The sequence below is a fragment of the Vanessa cardui genome, chromosome 11 (genome assembly GCF_905220365.1).
Source record: "Vanessa cardui chromosome 11, ilVanCard2.1, whole genome shotgun sequence".
Classification (NCBI taxonomy): Eukaryota; Metazoa; Arthropoda; class Insecta; order Lepidoptera; family Nymphalidae; genus Vanessa; species Vanessa cardui.
This window is the reverse complement of record NC_061133.1, coordinates 6,791,463-6,809,510: the sequence shown is the minus strand read 5'-3', so window position 1 is coordinate 6,809,510 and position 18,048 is coordinate 6,791,463. Positions and strand designations below refer to the sequence as shown.

Here is an 18,048-nt window from a genome sequence, read left to right as displayed (position 1 = left end):
TTAAATCAACTCATACGTTCATTTAGTAGGGTTGCCAACTGTCCCTAGAATTATATTAGTACTTCAAGAAAATCCAGAGTATTTTTCTTTTTGCTATATGATTAATTTTGGCGTGTTAACTATCATTAATTTGGAAGAAGTTTTTTTTAATAATAAAGTCTATTTACGAATATGCTCAAAAACACGGGTGGCAACCCTATGTTGTATTATTCTATATAGCTTATATTTAATCGGCACTAAACGTTATATGTGCTTTATTTTTAATCAAAAATAACATCAACCCTGCGTAATAACATGAATATATATGCTGTCTTTGCATGTACTATTTATTCATATCGATCACATAAAATAGTCATTTATGAGTATATAAAAGTAACTAAATACTGATATTAAAGATACCTGTTTCTAAGTACTAACTCCAGAGCTTGTTACGTACCGGTTTAGTTACTATCTTTATATAAAATTAGAAATTCATATATTACTCCGCCACATAATATTCAATATAATTACCATTTACTTGACATGGATGAAACATAAAAATATGAATGTCATCGCTTGTTATACCTGTCGTCTGTTCTCTGTCTTTATATTTAATGCGACTTTTATTAGAAGTTAAGACAGTTTCGTTTGTATGTAATATATATTTCACGGATTTATAAATGATTTATAAGTTTCGAATTACAAATGTAATAGAAGTTTTCGAATTGAAGTGTCTCATATAAGAATTGACATATTGTACATAACTAAAAGACGCGTAATAAATACGTCACAGTAGGATAAGAACCCTCGACTCCTATCTTGTCATTGTTATGTCGATTAGCTGCGTTCATTTGCCTGCCTTGGTATTATGTACCTTCATAATATGCTTCTAAATGAGCGATCGTAAGGTAATCTATATATAAATATATTAGTAGCGTTACCTCACAATAATATTCATTGGAGCAAAGAAACGAAAACGGTATACATATAACCCAGCTTAGTTACACAATAGTCGAGAAAAAAAATGATACAACGCGTCTGTATATAAATCTTGTGATAATAATATTTCGCCTATCCTGTGAAGACGTGTCGTACGGCTCGTATTTCTGTATGACGAGCATGGTGCCTTCGAACGTGCACCTGTTTTGAATTCGAATTAACCTCTGCTGATTCATGTCTATAAGCCATTTTAAACTCTAAAGTATGCAAACGCAGAACGTGTTCTATAATGTCGACTATTACATATACTTCTTCCCGGACTTCGATGCATATAAATAGCCTATTCGTATTGTTAAAGTTGAAATAGTGTGATTTTATTACGAAACTGCAAACGTACCTCTCGCAAAGGTTAAGAGCGGACTTTAAAGAAATAATTCCTTTTCACGACACCATTTGTAACGTTTTCTCATATTTAAAGTTGCACTGTGGTTGAACATAAAAATCGTGTTGTGTCATGTATTTGTACCTTTTTTAAATAAATTAACTTGATAGATGTTATAATACTTAATTGGTTTATATGATAATTTATTTGAAACCAGTTTTCTAATAGTATGTTATATAAACATATTCGGCTTATTATCAAGTTTTCTACAATTCCTTTAAGACTTGAAATAAAAAGTTTACAAGGACAAGTTCAAACTTCGCAAGCTTCGAAACATCGGGACCCATGACCCCCGAGACCGCAAGCAACTTGAAAGTTTCAGAGAACTATATAAAGCGTAAACCGAGACCGTTATACGCATTCCTACTTTGTCCTTTAATAGCCGTTATGAAAAGTTACCAACAGTGGATTATCATCGGTTTCAAAAGACGAGTTTCAAAGAAGTCTCGTTAGGAGGCGATACACGTGCCGAATGTTTTTGTGAGCGCATTGTCGGATTGTCATGGGAATATGTATATCCTTTATGAATTGGATATAAGTGTAATAACGTGAATAACGAAATCCGTATTTACATTTCAGTATTAGCAGAGTTTCATAATAAATAACAAGTTGATCCTGCTCTCAAAGGCTCAGTGATATTAGTTTTAAAACTATATGCGTTAGTGCAAACAGCTAATGTAAGTAGTTACTATGAAATGAAAAAGTCATTTGCACGTGTATATTGTAAGAATGAACTGAGTTTTTATGTTCGCTATTAATATTTTACAAATTAAAAAAGTTAAATTGTTGACACTGATTGAATAAACATCGACCATATATTTTTCTTTGATAAGAATAAAAAATAATAACTCGTATTTACAGTTGTTACAGTGGTAATTTTGTATAAATAATCGTTTAATTCGCTAGTAATTTGCGATATCAAATGGATCGGATGGCTGTGTAACCTTTAAAACTTGTCGTGTATCGAAGTACCATTAAGGCCTCTCCTGGATCGGTGCCAGAGTAGAGATATTATTAGCACGTCGACAACGTCCGAGTTAATCAAGCTCAAATAAGATCAATATTTCCCGTAGGTGATGGTCTCAGGGACGCGGTTCTGCGCCGCCCGCCTGTCAGCCAGGATTAGTGAATACAACCGACGGCGATGGATGCCCGGACACTGTCCAAACCTTTAATTTATATATGTCATTAACCTCTTTACGTCTCTGGAGTATCTCAGTAAACACGTTAATTAAAATACACAAGGTTATTTCAAATATAAGTCGTTGACACAATAATATCTTTTGGCTGAGAGTGCGCGTTTATAATCAAATCCGTAGTACTTTTGGATCGGAGAAAGCAAGCACCGAGTTGCTTTAGCGTCTAGACAACACGGACCAGTTCTATGTGAGAGTAAATTTCTTAGAAGCTGGTAGGTACCTATGGCCTACTGACACTTTGCACTTGAGTACGAGGCAAGTTTTTATGTGAAGTTTACATCAATGCTGCTGAACAAAAGACAACAGATAGCAAACACTCACAACATTCGCGCTAGTGAATTTTTTCTAAAGCTCTTATAACACATTTAATATTTAACTGCTAAAATTCCATTCCGAATTTCTTTTTAGCTATATTTATTGCAGTTCAAATTGTCTTTTTGCCCCTTTTCCAATAAAATTAATAACTAAGACTAGAGAAGTAAAGAGTAGAGAATTTAATATGAATGGGAACTCACTGGGATACAAATACACTTTGATTAAAAGTATATAATATAATTTATCTGCCTATAGCCGTAACAAATCATTTTTATCATGTCGTAATGTCCTATAATTAGAAGTACAATTAACTTGTTTTTATGTTTTATATAGCATAACTATTGTTACTTGAATAAATAAATAAATTATTTGTCGGAGAGAATAATTAATTTAAAATAACATACGATATTATTCGCAAAATAATTTAATACAATGGCTTATCAGAATTTAGATATAAAGTCGGATTACCTACTCTAAACCATCTGGCACTTAGCAATTTAAAGTATAGAAAATTAAAACTATATTTTACAAAATAGATTTCTAAAATATTAAATTGTATCGGTATGTCTCTTACTCGGTGTATGGGTTATTTCATTAAAAACATAATAAAATAGTACTTTTCGTCTCAACATTAAGTCCAACTTCGCGAAAAAATATTAGGTACTTCATTTATTGTTTTATTAAATTGTGCTCCATATTTTTTATTACTTATTTCCATCAAATATTTTAAAGAGATATCTTATATGTTACTTCGATTCACATTTAATATAAACACGGTAATTATCGCGTGAGATAACGGTAGGCCAGTGAGAGAATTTCTAAATTTTAATTGCTTCCATGTAAAAAAAGTATTTCGATAATCGATTTCTTACACTTCTAAATGTAGGCTCATCGTTATGATACCGTACTACTTTTTTCACATTTATGTATATATATTTATGTTCCTAATTTTGCAACGTATCTATTTCTTATTTAATATAGAAGGTAGCTAACGGTATTTAGTAGGCCACGTTATAAAAGACTTAATTAAGGGGACCGGCGACCCATAAAATAGAGTCGGCAACACACCCCTAGCTCTGTTTCAAAGAGATTGTACCACTCGGGTCGGCTGTAATGCAACGACGCTGATACTCATTCCATTAATACTCTATATGTAAACGCTTGAATAATCTTGTATTTGATTAAAGATATTTTTACTTCTTTTAATCTTATAATTTACAGACTTACGGATACTAAACTATTTAACAGAAGAATTTAATTAGTCATTTTCTTTATTTAGTTCTCGAATTTCAAATGTTTATTCGAGAAAGGGTTTCTTTCAAAGTTATTCGTGTGCGAAATATTTTAACAAGTAGAAAAAAGTTGGAGTCAGTCGCTTAGAATATGAAGGAGAAAAATTTCGGAGCTAATAAATCTAAAAAATATTCATTCGTATATATACTGTAAATAAATATACTATGTTTGTATCTATTTGTAATTGTACAAGGTAGTTTGATAGTTTCGCTCATGGTTCAGACATCATCTTAGTGACAAGATTAGCAGCGGAATGCTTCATTTACATATAACATAACCAATTTGTGGCCTTGTTTAGACCTAACATATAGTTCGAGATTGTTTACAAAAAAAAAATTAATGACGCGGTATAAGAGACATTTATAATGTACAATATTAAATAAAGCATTTGTTGGTAGTGGGCTGATTGGAAGGATATATAACATACGTGATTATTCTTTCATTATAATCAATATTGTATGTATCTTCTAATATAAATATTATCGTTTTTTAATAATATATCAAGTCAATAGTGAATACGATTTCCCAATTTCGCGTGCCACTGATTTTGTCTACTGTTCTTGAATGTTCTTGAATCACTTAGACTAGACTCTGTACAGAATAATTCTCATTGTAAAATTTAAGTATGCAAAATAAAGCACCCGCCCTTTTTAAGGGGTTCTATTATTACGATTAATTTTAAATTATCATCATTATCATTACATAGTATAAAACAAATTCGCTCACCGCTGTCGGGCCCTATGTATGCTTAGATCTTTCAAATAATAATAGAGAAATAATCTTTTTGTACTGAAGTCACAGAAGCTCGATAAGAGTTCTTTTTTGACACAGTGAAATCCACATTAATAGCGTATTTTTGAATTTATTATAGCATTATTAAGTCGTAAAGGAAATTGTAAAATCTAATAACTCAACATTCATATGTGCAAGTTGTTTAACGTTAGGCCATCGTACGGTATTTGTGCCAAATAATGAATATCGGATTTAGTACAAACTTATACTTCTTGGTGTAATAATAGATTGCATATAATGTCGTTGTTTTTTAATATTATGTCTGAATTATATGTTATCGAGAATCACAAACTTAGAAGTTATGTCATGGAATGCCAGTGAAACCAGTTATTCTGCCTTTAATCATCAACTCTATCTTGGTATTGTGTTCCGATACGAAGATCGTGTGCGCGAGTTTTATGTTAGGCAGCACATTGACAATTTATTTATTTGGTGAATTACTAAGCAATATACGGATTATGAACTTAAATATAAGAAAAAAAGACGATTAAATCGTTTCGGTTATTCGTACCTGTGAGTTTAATTCTTCGAAGCAATTTGAAGTGTAAATTGTTGCAAACGAAGCAAAATTACATTTAGCATGGGCTTTATTATATTAGCGTTACGTCATTGGATTAGCTCAAAGTGAACTACACGTCCAATTGTGTCAACATTCCTCTCGTTAATAGGGATATGGTATTCAATGCAGGCAACTAACGTGCTAGGGACTAATTTGTCAATTGTGTCTACAATTGCGCCCCTACATGCCCGCGTTGAATTCTGTCAATTGAAATCAAATTTAAATAGATAATTTTCTTAAATAAAATTTTTGAATAGATGTATTATCTAGAAAGTAAAAACTTAAATACTTAGACATACTTACGTATGTAATACTTATATTTTGTTAAATAAATATTTTTGATAATATTGTGATAAAAAAATTTAATAAGTAATGTATTTAGAAAATGATTTCTCAATTTTAACCACATTCGAATGTTCTAGAATCAAAAACCATGCGAACAATAATTTAGTCTGTTTTAGCTAGTTCACTTTCCTACAGTTTTGATAGTAAAATGAGAGTTTCCAACACTACGGATTTAGTAAGCCATGTTTTAACTCTAATAAACTGTAACGTAGAATGAAAATTTAATAGATAGACAATTTTTAAATCATAAAAATATTGTAACCTATTTATGGAAATTACTAAACAATGTGATAGATATAGACACAATTGTTAAAGAAAGTACTATAAATATTAAGCTAAAGGCTCAAAGTAAAAATAAAATCACAAAATATATATCATTTTATCAATACAGTCTAACAGTACTAAGAAAACCGAAAACTTCGAATAACATTTATTTCATTAAAAAGATAATTTTTCCTTGTCTCCGTGTCGCCGTTCTCTTTATGTACACTGTATATATCCAGAAAATATTCTAAGGTATTATGTATAATATAGCCACGAAATATAAGCTACCAAATGGATAAGACTAGACTTGATTAATTAAAATCCATTGAGTGGTGCTCTGGGTACTCAGACAGATAATATTTTTAATTATTTTGGTGTTGACCTTAATTTCGATGATTATACGTATAACGATTAATTAAAACATACTACACGCTTAAACAATCTCTCGCATCTCTTGATTTGCAACGTGCGTTAACTACAATATTGGTAGTTACATGTTATAGATTTTATTAAATATTAATGTTTTCTTGATATTTACTTTTTAAACTGTGCCTGTAAAGACTTCAGCCGGTAAAGACTTCATATGGAATTACTTCAAAATTGGATCCTAATTTTGGTATGTCACATATGTGTACAATAATAGAAGAATAGAAAATTATATCCCCTTTTAAGCCAATAGGCTAGCTCCGAGCTCCGCGCTCAGAGAGGAGTGTTTGAATTGGCATAGTTACATTTTATAAAGGGAAATTGTGCTGAAGCTCAAATTTGTACATAAAATGTGCATACATGCTTTCTATCAAATAAAATAAACCATACTACATGCACATATTGTCAATGACAACACACGTTTTTTCAAATCTAAAAATCAAAAACGCATTTTTTTGACGTTTTTCCCGCTGATCTTTATATTTACTATCGATCAAAGCAATGCATCCTAAATTTTATTAACAATAAATTACGGTCGATTTCGATTGATGTTCGACTATTAGTTTATATAGAAACAAGCTTTACTCAGCTGGCCTATTAATATTTTATACAACATTGTATAATATTCAAATAGTATAATATTAAGAACAAGTACCACGGAATCATACATATGCATAGCCATAGAGCCTTACCGTGCGAGAGGGGTAGTCCGCAACTTCGGCTGAAGCTGTGCGCTCCGCTAAGCACTGTAAATACTCTCTTAGTCACGTAGCGCTACTGTTGAATATTAATATATGAAATAATATTAACCTAAAGAAATTTTACTGAAATTAAAGCTCCACCAGCTCCGTATAAGGGTATCCCAGCAGATTATATTGATTCCGTAAAAGAAAACCTATGAATGAATAAAGACAAGTCTACTGAAATATTTTTGTGAAGATAGTCTTCTCGAGCATTGTTAAGCCGCTGCGTTTTGTTTCATATAATTTTTCATTTCAAAACGCTTCTTCTTTTTTTAAATCATTAAAAAGTGTAAAAGTTTAATATGTTTAATTAGACAGTTTTTTTTTCAATTAGTGATTAGATCGTTCATTGATTCGTCTGCTAAATATGCTTCCATGCTTTCATAATTATAGTGCACAAATAAAATATGCATGTTCGAGCTTTGTTTCACATGCACTGTGTTCGGCGCGTGTTTACGAATGTAAGACAGGGCTTGCGACATGACAAGACAAGAAGGACCGGGGCTGCAATTTAACATTCCTTGGCACATTCTACACCCGCTGTTGACGTAACCCCAATTTATTTGTGACTAGTAATTGATGTACCAAAATGGGTCATTCAAATACATATAATGGAATCACGTTAAAATAAACAAATGACTCGACCAAAAATCGTCATTAAAAAATCATTTGGTTGTTGCTATCGTAATTTAAAGCGTGATAAATTAATATTCGAAAACAATCAAATTGCGTATTTTGTGTCTGGCCTGTATGTTGGTGCTGTAATAGTTGAAAACGGTAAATCGGATGTAGATAACATTTAAATAATTCAGACGAGCACGTCAGCCTACGTTCATACTAGGGTTTCATGGTCAGAAACAAAACCCTCTTAATAGAACAAATAATAACATTTCGTAATTTTCGGCTGTTGTTTTGTTTTAATATTTTCGTGGCCAGAGTTGAACCGTATGTCTATGACAAGATGAAACATAATACAATGATCAATCGTTTCAAAAATTATTAATTTCACCTTCAGTTGCATTGTTTCATTGTTCTAGGCGAATTGAACGTTAAATACACGAATAGATTCAAACTTCTGTTAAAGTAATATAAAATAAATGTACTTATCCGTGGCGACCGCATCAGCATTTTATATTATGTAGTCCAGTTAAGATCAATTACGTTTAATTGTCCGTGATATAATTATCTAATTGTGAGCAGGGTGCCGGGTGACACATACGAGATGTTGAATTTTATTCTTTTCACTTCAAGTATTTGTTTTAAGAATAAACATTTTCTTAGATATTTATACCAAAGTATCTTTAGTCTGAAAGACGCGTTCAACATGACGCGTTCCCCTTACGCATGTGTGTCTATAAGCTACACATATAAAAACTATAATTTATTTAACAACATAATTTTTTTTGGAAGTTTTTTGCTTATTGTTTCCACGATTTTAACATACGATTGACCTATTCTATTACTAAGCCATCAAATATAATTAGTCACTAAAAACATTTAATCTTTTTAAAGAATTAATTCGTTGATCAATATTTAATAAATCTTTACATATTTTACGATTATTACGATACCCACATACCTATTTATAAATGTGAACATATTATTTTGAATATAAAAGAAATCATTTCTACTGTTTAACTATTTTTTACGCTCATTTAAATAAAGATACATCGCCAATGCGGATAAATAAGTTTTAAGAAAAATGTTCAATGGTAACGAGAAACAGTAAATGATTTTATTTCAAAAACAATTTTATCTAGAAATCAATATATGTAGGTAGTGAAATTGTTGCTAGTTCTGTATTAAATTAAGTATTACTTCGAATTACTAATATATTTCTGTATTAAACACTATACTTTTCACATTTTACTTGCACGCAAATAAACCATTGGATGAAATGCTAAAATTGTGTAAACATTTTATTTATACCGTAGAGCAATAACCTTCATTATTTGAAAATCCAAGATGGCCCCGTGGTTAGAACCCATAAATCCCAGCCGAAAATCGAGATCAAAACCTAACAACGGCTAATTTTTAATAATGCTTTATCGGTGTTGCGTTATGTAACAATTCATCCCGTTCTCGGTGGTGAAGGTAAACGTAGTGAAACCTGGATATGTTTGAGGAAACCTTTGCTCGATACTACAACAATTAGCACTTTAGATCTAAGACTCTATTAACATGCCACTTGGTCCCGATTCCTTGTAGAGCTTAACTCTCATGTTCCCTACATCTGCCTCTCAATGCTACATCAAACGCAAGTGACTATTAAATATTAATGTTATTCCTTTTATAAAACTTAGAATATTTATTAAATGTAAATGTGTGCAAACGTTCAATGTTTTTAATTGTTTCTAGCATAATTTATTAAAGCTGTTGTATGTTCATATGTACATAGTTTTGATATTTTAATAAATCACGTCTCTAATTTGAATATCGTTGTCGTCGATCCCATTATTTATGACATATTTGTCTTCCAACATTGATAAGGGTAGGGTCAACAGAGACTTCGAACTCTTAAACACTAATTTATATTTATGTATAAATTATAATTGCCATTTACACATCAATCGTCCTGGTAATTAGGAGGTACTAATAAATTAACTACTTTTTAATGTGTTTATATTAAACATTCCTTAGAAGTTGATTTAACATAACGCTTCCGTTCTGTGAGTCTTTCAATCTTTGGTCTTTTAGGGTAAATTACTATCAACACGAGCTGTTGTTGAACATCTGTTTTTGGAAGTAGAGACCAGCATCACAGTTGAATGCTCGACGAATTACAGAGCCGCTCTATAAAAAGTCAGTTTGTTTACGCGGGAGCTCCATCTTGCCGGATATGACTGGGCCGTGGCGCGCCGCATGTGTAAATGATCTTTGTAACTTTTCTTCATGCTTTACTATGTTGTTTATGCACCTATTTCTTTATTGCCTATACCACGAACTTGAGTGACTATGATAAATTTTATGTTCTGAAGTACGTGTAACACTTCATGTAGGTATTGAATTATTTCGTATAATAATTATACTAAAAAAAGATCTCATATGCAGCCAAAATTACAGATGGCATCGCTTGTAATACATCTGGTAAGAGTATCAAGGTGGACAATTATAATTGAAAATAACAAGAGAGCTCTTCGTTCCCGCCCAAGAGTCGAGACTCTCCAGTTAGTGTCGTATATAATTTGCAGCTGTGTTCATGAAATTCTTCTAAATATATCCGACCGTTCTAGATTATTCTACTCTTATATATATATTGAGATATTTTATAAGACGCTAGATGCCAGTTTATTGAGCTCTGTGAATTTAATAAAGAAGCAAGTTTTACCGTTTCTCCTAGATATTAAATTCTCTACATTAAGTAAACTGTTTGTGCTACATAGAAAATCTTATGTACCTACCTATTCGCTGCTACATGATATCTTCAAAGTAAGCGAACCCGCAGCAATTTTACATTTTAGTCTATCACTGTGTGTAGGTTATAAGAATATTTTCCAGTCAAAACTTCAATATTGAGTTTTAACATATTGAAATAAAATTAATTAAATAAAATAATTTTACAAAACAACTATAATCGCTGATTATTTATATAATTAATAAATGAAAAGTTAAGTATATAAATATTAATCTTCTATCATGTATCTAAGCAATTTATTATATATAATATGAATCTAAGTTTTTAACCTAACCTCAAATGACAGAATTGAGTGTTTTTGTTAGCACATTATGCAAATAGAATAAACGTGTCGTAAAACCGTTAGTTCGTTTTTGTGGCGTTATTATTTACCATGACTTTGTAAACAAAAGCTCACGGCTCAACGTCGGTGCGACTCGATTGAACAGCAAGCGTTATTATTAATATCTTCAACACACCCCGCAACACGCCGCTATTGACTGCTTCTCTATAGGACCTTCAAAATGAGCCTCATGACGCTTTTTACACCGTCGACCTTTTGTAAATGAAACACAATGAGAGCAAAATTCTGCTATTCATGGAAAATGTATTCATTTTAATGCCTGGGTATAGCTTCCATTGTCAAATTTTCCTTGTGTATTCTTATTGTTTTATTGCTTCGTGCTTTCATATTGACTAATGTATATAGCGTGAAGTGAGTGTTTTTGGTACACATTCTTAGAACGTAATTAATTACCGTTATAATTTACGGAACGCTTTGTTGTACGCTATCAAATTGTAAAGGTAAAATAAATAAAAGCGATGCACAGCTCAGTATGTAATATACTTGCCGCGCATAATAAATAAAATGTTAAAACATGCGTTCGATACACAAATCAGCATCTTTACGTTGCGAAGTTATATCTAGGCTGAGACAGGCGCGGTCAGGAGAGCTCGACGCAATTGCGACCAATAACCACTTCCTAATTTTCTCGTTTCCGCAGCGGCACTGCGCGCCATTTGCTACAATGTACAACATAGACCCGTAATCGTATTCTATGTATAAAATAAAACTATTACTTAGTCTTCGGTTTTACATGAAGAAGTATAAAAAATATTTTTCTTTGACTATGAAGTGAAAACTACTGAACCTATCGGTATAAGGCAATGAGCCATCGGCACGGAACCGTCGTTTTACGCTATTATTTTTCGAATTCTCTTGATTCATCCCCATTTTTATGAAAGCCATAAATCAGAATTTGGTCATGATTATTCATATACCATTCGTAATTTTTCTCAGTCTGGTCTTATCAACATTTATATCATGGGAAGGTTCCTATCTCGTACCTAATCGGCTTAACTTCGAGATATTACTATTATTGAACCTATATTGAACAGGCAACCCTAATTAAATAGAAAATGTTTTAAGACTTACTACTTTCTCTGATCTAAATGAAGGTTATCAGTATCAAAGGAGCGTTGGATAAGGGTCGTGTTCGCAATTTAATTTTGTATCCGACGAGTATTAGATATATAATATGAAATAAAAGAGAGTGGGCGTTCGTAATAAAACGTATTTGCTAACAAAGTGTTCGGATATTATATCTCACGATGGATGTAAACGATATTTTAATGACAATCGACTTTATTGAAAGAAACAAGAAAATCTAGCAAATGCTGATTATGAAATGTAGAAAATGTTTTTTATTAATACTTGACACATATCATCTCTCAATGAAATTATTGTGGTTATCGTCGTTCATTTTTTTTGTTACTGGAGTGATTTAATTTATTATTATCTAGAGTTGAACTATAATTATTTATTTGAAAACATTTTCATAGTGTTTATTGTATGTTTAAGTTGTTGATTAAATAAAGTCTGTCGCACGTTTATAGTTATTTATATTAAAGTATGTTAATTACATCTAAATTTTGCCAATTATGCGTATGATGTCTTTGTTGTTTTGGTATGTGTCAGCTATTCTGTGTCAATATTTCATTACTCAATTTCGATGCGTAGCCCAGAAACGTCAACTGTAAGCGGCTCTTTATTTATTACAACGTAATTAGTATGGACTGGGTAGCGGCTGATATTATTTACAATTTCGATGGTTATTTTTGTAAAGACGCACGTAACTTTGCTTGCAAATCAAAGCTTTTTGCTTTACAGCTCATATACATTTTTAAAGAGAATTGTTTATTTTCTTCAAAAGATTTTAAGCTTCACTCTTTCCTTTACGTATATTTAAGCTTCCTGCTAATTATTTCACTTTGAGACGTTAGGATTATTTTAATAAATGTTTTTAAATACGGTCTTTTCCTTTCATATTTTATTATTCATTATTTACGTAGGTACTGTTGCGTATTTAAACTATAACTTCAAATGGATAGATTTAACAAGTCTATATTTCCAAGTTTTATGGAGCAAGTACTTAGTATCTTTGTTATCAATTGTATGAGTTTAAAGTAATGAAAATAAAACAATTACTTCACTTATTTTATGTAAGTATATAGCATGTTTCCAGAATTCTATTAGTAAATCGCATTATATGTTGTAAATGAAACAGTACGTTTTTTACATTTCACTCACACGCAGATAAGCAAACCATTAAACGAAAATGGCGCTTTTATGCCATTAACTCATGTTAATAATATGTGTCGGTATTTTCCAGCACATGGTGGGCACGGGGATGGCGGCCCCGTTCCCGGCGGCGGCGGCGGCTGCGGCAGCTGCGGCCCAGTTCGCAGCCAACGGGGACCTCAGCGGAGTGAAGGCGGAGAGCGGTCCCACGGCACCGCCACAGCCCACACTCGTCAAGAGCGAAGGCCCGCCGTCACAAGCGCCTCTTCCACCCAACAATTTCTCACCGCAACCATCTTCGCAGGCACACACACAAAATGCACTAGAAAATCAAAATAATAATTCAGTAAGTACTTATTGTAATAAAACATTGCACAATACGAAATTGCTATCTTAGCTAGGACGGAATACAATATTTCATCTTAGTCACATATTATTAACTATTCATAAACCAATCCGGAACAGTGCTCTCGATGATGTGTAATATGTGCTATCGTATCGTACTGCTTGCTGATATTGGCGGCGATGCTTCGACAGCAAAGCGAAGGAGAGTCGAACGAGGAGAGCACGCCCGTGAGCGTGGCGGCGGCGGCGGCGCACGCGGCGGCGGCGGCCGTGAGCGCGGCCGTGGCGGCCGGCGCCGCGCCGCCCGCGCCGCCCGACAAGACCCTCGTGCCCGTCTCGCAGGCCTCGCAGCCCAAGCGGCTCCACGTCTCCAACATCCCCTTCAGATTCCGAGATCCAGACCTCAGAAATATGTTCGGGGTACGTACGATTTCACGCACGGCATGTATCGATATCTGTAATTAGGAATAAGGAAAATTAACAGGATATCTTTTGTATTTCAGCAATATGGCACAATACTTGATGTAGAAATTATCTTCAACGAACGAGGCTCAAAGGTAAGCATGACTTAGAAACGGTCGTTAAACTAAGTAGCCCCCTGAAATCAGTTTTTGATTCCTGGGGGCTACTTTGACGATGATATTTTATAATATAAGATAAGAAGCAATAGATAATAATATATGTATTCATCTGAAACGAAACAAATAAAAGTATTTATTGCTTCTTCTTTGTACATTTTAGGAATGTTTTCTTTGTATTTATTGTAATGCCATAATATTGCTATAAATATGATACAGCGTATATCTTACAGTTTTAATCCATACTTTATTTTAATTATTATTATAATGACTAAAAAATGTATTCCTAGCATACTCATAAAAAAGAGAGGGAGAAACTACATTAACTAATTTGTACTTTCCTGAAATGTACGCCGATGAGCGCTATACAGCTATTGCGTATACATTATATATGTTAAAATTACTAAAGATCAGTTATATGTTAAATTGACAATCAGTCGCATAGTACAGAAGCGATAGCTGTTGGTTGCAAATATCATTACTTTAATATCTGCTGCCCAAACTTAAGTAACAGTAATTTGGTTAATTCAAAGAGAACATTAATTTAAGATTAAAATCTAATTATTTTCATTTTAAGCAACTTTACTTATCCTAGCTTAACAAAAATTTAAAGGCAAATGGGCTTAGTTTTAATAATAATCGTGATTAAAACAAAACTTCTCTCATAGCATATTCTTGGTTTTAATGTTTGGTGCAGTATCTCTAATTGCATTGTATATTATCATTCCGTAATAATTTCTATAAATCTACTGCAATTAAAACATATTTTGTAATACACGTGACATGCTTTTGTAATGATTCAATATAAATGAAGATAACTCCTCATTCTGTTACACACAACCGCCGGACTAAGCTAATGTGATAGGACCCAACGCGTGAGAAAGAGATTACGATATTGTAGATCCTGTCAAATTTGTTGAGTTCAGAGATTGTGTACAAGAGAATTTTGAGTCAAAAATAAAAAGTGAGTCACATGTATCCATGTCTTAACGGCATCATCTACAGTTTTTTTTTCACTTTTATGATTCTCAAAAAACAACTCACAGTAATTGTCAAACCCTAAATAGTAAGGCATATTAAGAAAGAAGTATTTTACAAGAATTTTTCAATAATTGATTGGATTGACCGCTTTTTCGTGTTTACTGCTTTCCTTGTGTCAGTTTGGTGACCGCCCCTACAGTAGTCCATGCTCGCTCATGTCTAAAACGTATTTTACTCTTTTGATATAATAGCTCCAAGTTATTTTTTCTTCAATGCCTCACATTGGGATATGCCGTATTAGAGAATGATGCATCGTCACTATAACAGCTGATTTTCTAAATCATATTTATAGGACAGCTCTATTATTCAACACTAATAAAATTACATTAGAAAATCGAGCAAACTGCACCGCCTTCGAGCGTCTCACTTAACGTATAGACGACGCGGTCACACACTGACTGTGCTTGATTTCTTGTTGCAAACGGAGACTTGGCCGGGGCGGCTGCAATTTGCGCGATAGGATTTTCTGAGATGACTGATTCACATGTTTAGATTGGTATTTTTTTCTGCAGATTTTTAAGTAATATTTATTTCTTTTTAGTCATACGCTTCCTAACAAGGGAAAATTATTCATTAGTTTTGGGCATGTCAACTTTGCTGACCCTATGCCGTATTAATCAATTGTTAACGCAAACTGTACTTCCTAGAAGTAACAATGGTGCATCAATTATTATTAGTTTCGCTTATCTTGAATGTCATTAGCGTCTTCCTCGCCTATCGGATCGAGTTCTGTGTCGTTAGCGATTGTTTGTTGTGTATCACGCGTCTTCGAATATCGCGCCTCATGGGTAATGGAAGAGCGCAAGCTCTGCTTTCTTTTCATATTACATTCTTCGTCTTTCTGTCTTTACCCTCCTGTTCTGCCTCCACTTTTCTCTCTCTGTATCCATTCTTATTTAATTCAACTCATGCACCCCGTGTTAATGCGATGATAATAGAGCTGTCATGCTTTTATATTTGTAAAACGTCTCGTACAACCGGCAACACGTTTGCTACTTCACGACTCGTCTTCCACTGTATTGTGTGCTGTGCTAGCTGCTTTTTGTATCTATGGGTTATCACCGTGTAATGACAGTAGCATCATATCCTACGCACGAATTCAATGATATTGTCAATAATTTTAATGAATCTTTAGATTACATTTAATATGTTCTATGTATAGTATTTTATTAGCGTTATATTAAAATATGTTAATGATATCACTTGTAAAAATTATGGCAAACTTATTTATTATTGCTTTTAATTGTTATTATTCAATTGCTGTGTTTAGCACTGTACAAATAATGCACATAATATACATACGGTAACGATTAAATTGGGACAGGCGATAGAGACTGGCAGGCAAATTAGAGAGAACCAAAGAAGTCTGGCATAGAATCGCTAAATAAGTGTGCACAATACAGACCTCCCGTGGGCAGGCAAATGCCCGAAGTATTCCTAAAGTAGACAAACGTAGTTCCCTTGCATGAGCGATGACTATTAGATCAAATTGCAGCTAACACTTCATGTAAAGATTTCTAGTGTTTTCTAAAGAAGTAGTGTCTATCATATTAGATAGAATAATCCTTATGATATTTTCGATATTTACACAATGATACAAACTCTTTCCAATAGATCGAACTGCTAGGTCGAGCGACATTGTATTATTTACTGTAATCCGAACGCTTCTGTGTACCCATTAAGCTAGATTCCGCTCAAACTATCAACGAAATGAAATCAATAATATCCTATCGATTATTTCACTAGAATATTTAAATAAAAATATGCAATGCATAAATGTTAATTTTTGTTGCACGTTGTTTTTTGAGCGACGCTGTTTTTAATGCATGTTTTGTCTGTCTTGCATGCAGGGATTCGGTTTTGTAACATTCGCAAATAGTGGTGATGCGGAGCGAGCACGAGAGCGTCTACACGGCACCGTGGTTGAGGGCAGAAAGATAGAGGTGTGCATGACTCAATGAATACCATCCGTAGCACTATGTAACTTTAACATCCCGCTCCTACGCCCACCGCCCACCGCAACCTGCGCTCGTCTGCTCTGTAGTTACTGCCATGCTAGTGCCGAGCCGGGCCCGGCCCCGCATATTAGCACTAAGTATGCCCTCTTATCTAATCCACATACAAACCTTATTTATTTTATCCCTTTACTCTCTAGACGGTCATTTAATATGCCGATCGAATGAGAGAGTGTCTCACAGAGAATGTAGAACGGTCCCTACCATCTCGATGTAACTCAGGTAAGACACCATACACAATACTTTGTACTTCAGTGCGAGCACTGACTGTATTTAATGAAACTTGTTGAATGTTAACGACAGAGTAGCCGTATCTATTGAACTTGTACGAACAACTAATTTATGTACTTTACAAATGGCTATATTCGTGCATATAAGTCGTAGTCAAAATCGCACCTTTAATAATAATAAACATCAAATAAAAAATATATAATATGTTAAATGCACACACTCCATCTAAATATTATTAATTTACGACTTTATTTATTTTTTATCCCACACAAAATATTTATTGGACCATTTATTTAACGCACATTTTTACAATCCAACGACGTACCCGGATCCGGTACGTAAAAACCGTACCGTCCTTTTCCTTTTTATATAATATATACTTTTATGTTGGCTACATGTAACCTACCCACGGTAGGTACCCTATGAGGTCTTTTGTTACTTTATCATTGAAGGTGCGAAACATTTCCTTGAAAGTGAAATTGAATACCTCCATAGACTTGTTTTAGGGTAAAGTAATGAATTATATTTTTATTAAAAACCAAATAAATTATGTCTTAATTAAACATT

General features: G+C 33.2%; 1 protein-coding gene across 7 annotated transcripts in view; it reads left to right on the top strand.

The window, feature by feature from the left end:
• Nucleotides 1–18,048, top strand: part of LOC124533658 (RNA binding protein fox-1 homolog 3) — a 75,768-nt gene that overhangs the window by 47,843 nt on the left and 9,877 nt on the right. For all 7 annotated transcript variants that reach the window (XM_047109072.1, XM_047109075.1, XM_047109077.1 and 4 more), the window contains 4 exons: nt 13,363–13,617; nt 13,809–14,036; nt 14,120–14,173; nt 17,086–17,178. In XM_047109072.1, the coding sequence (XP_046965028.1) occupies nt 13,363–13,617; nt 13,809–14,036; nt 14,120–14,173; nt 17,086–17,178 (630 nt within the window). The remainder of the gene's footprint in view (nt 1–13,362; nt 13,618–13,808; nt 14,037–14,119; nt 14,174–17,085; nt 17,179–18,048) is intronic.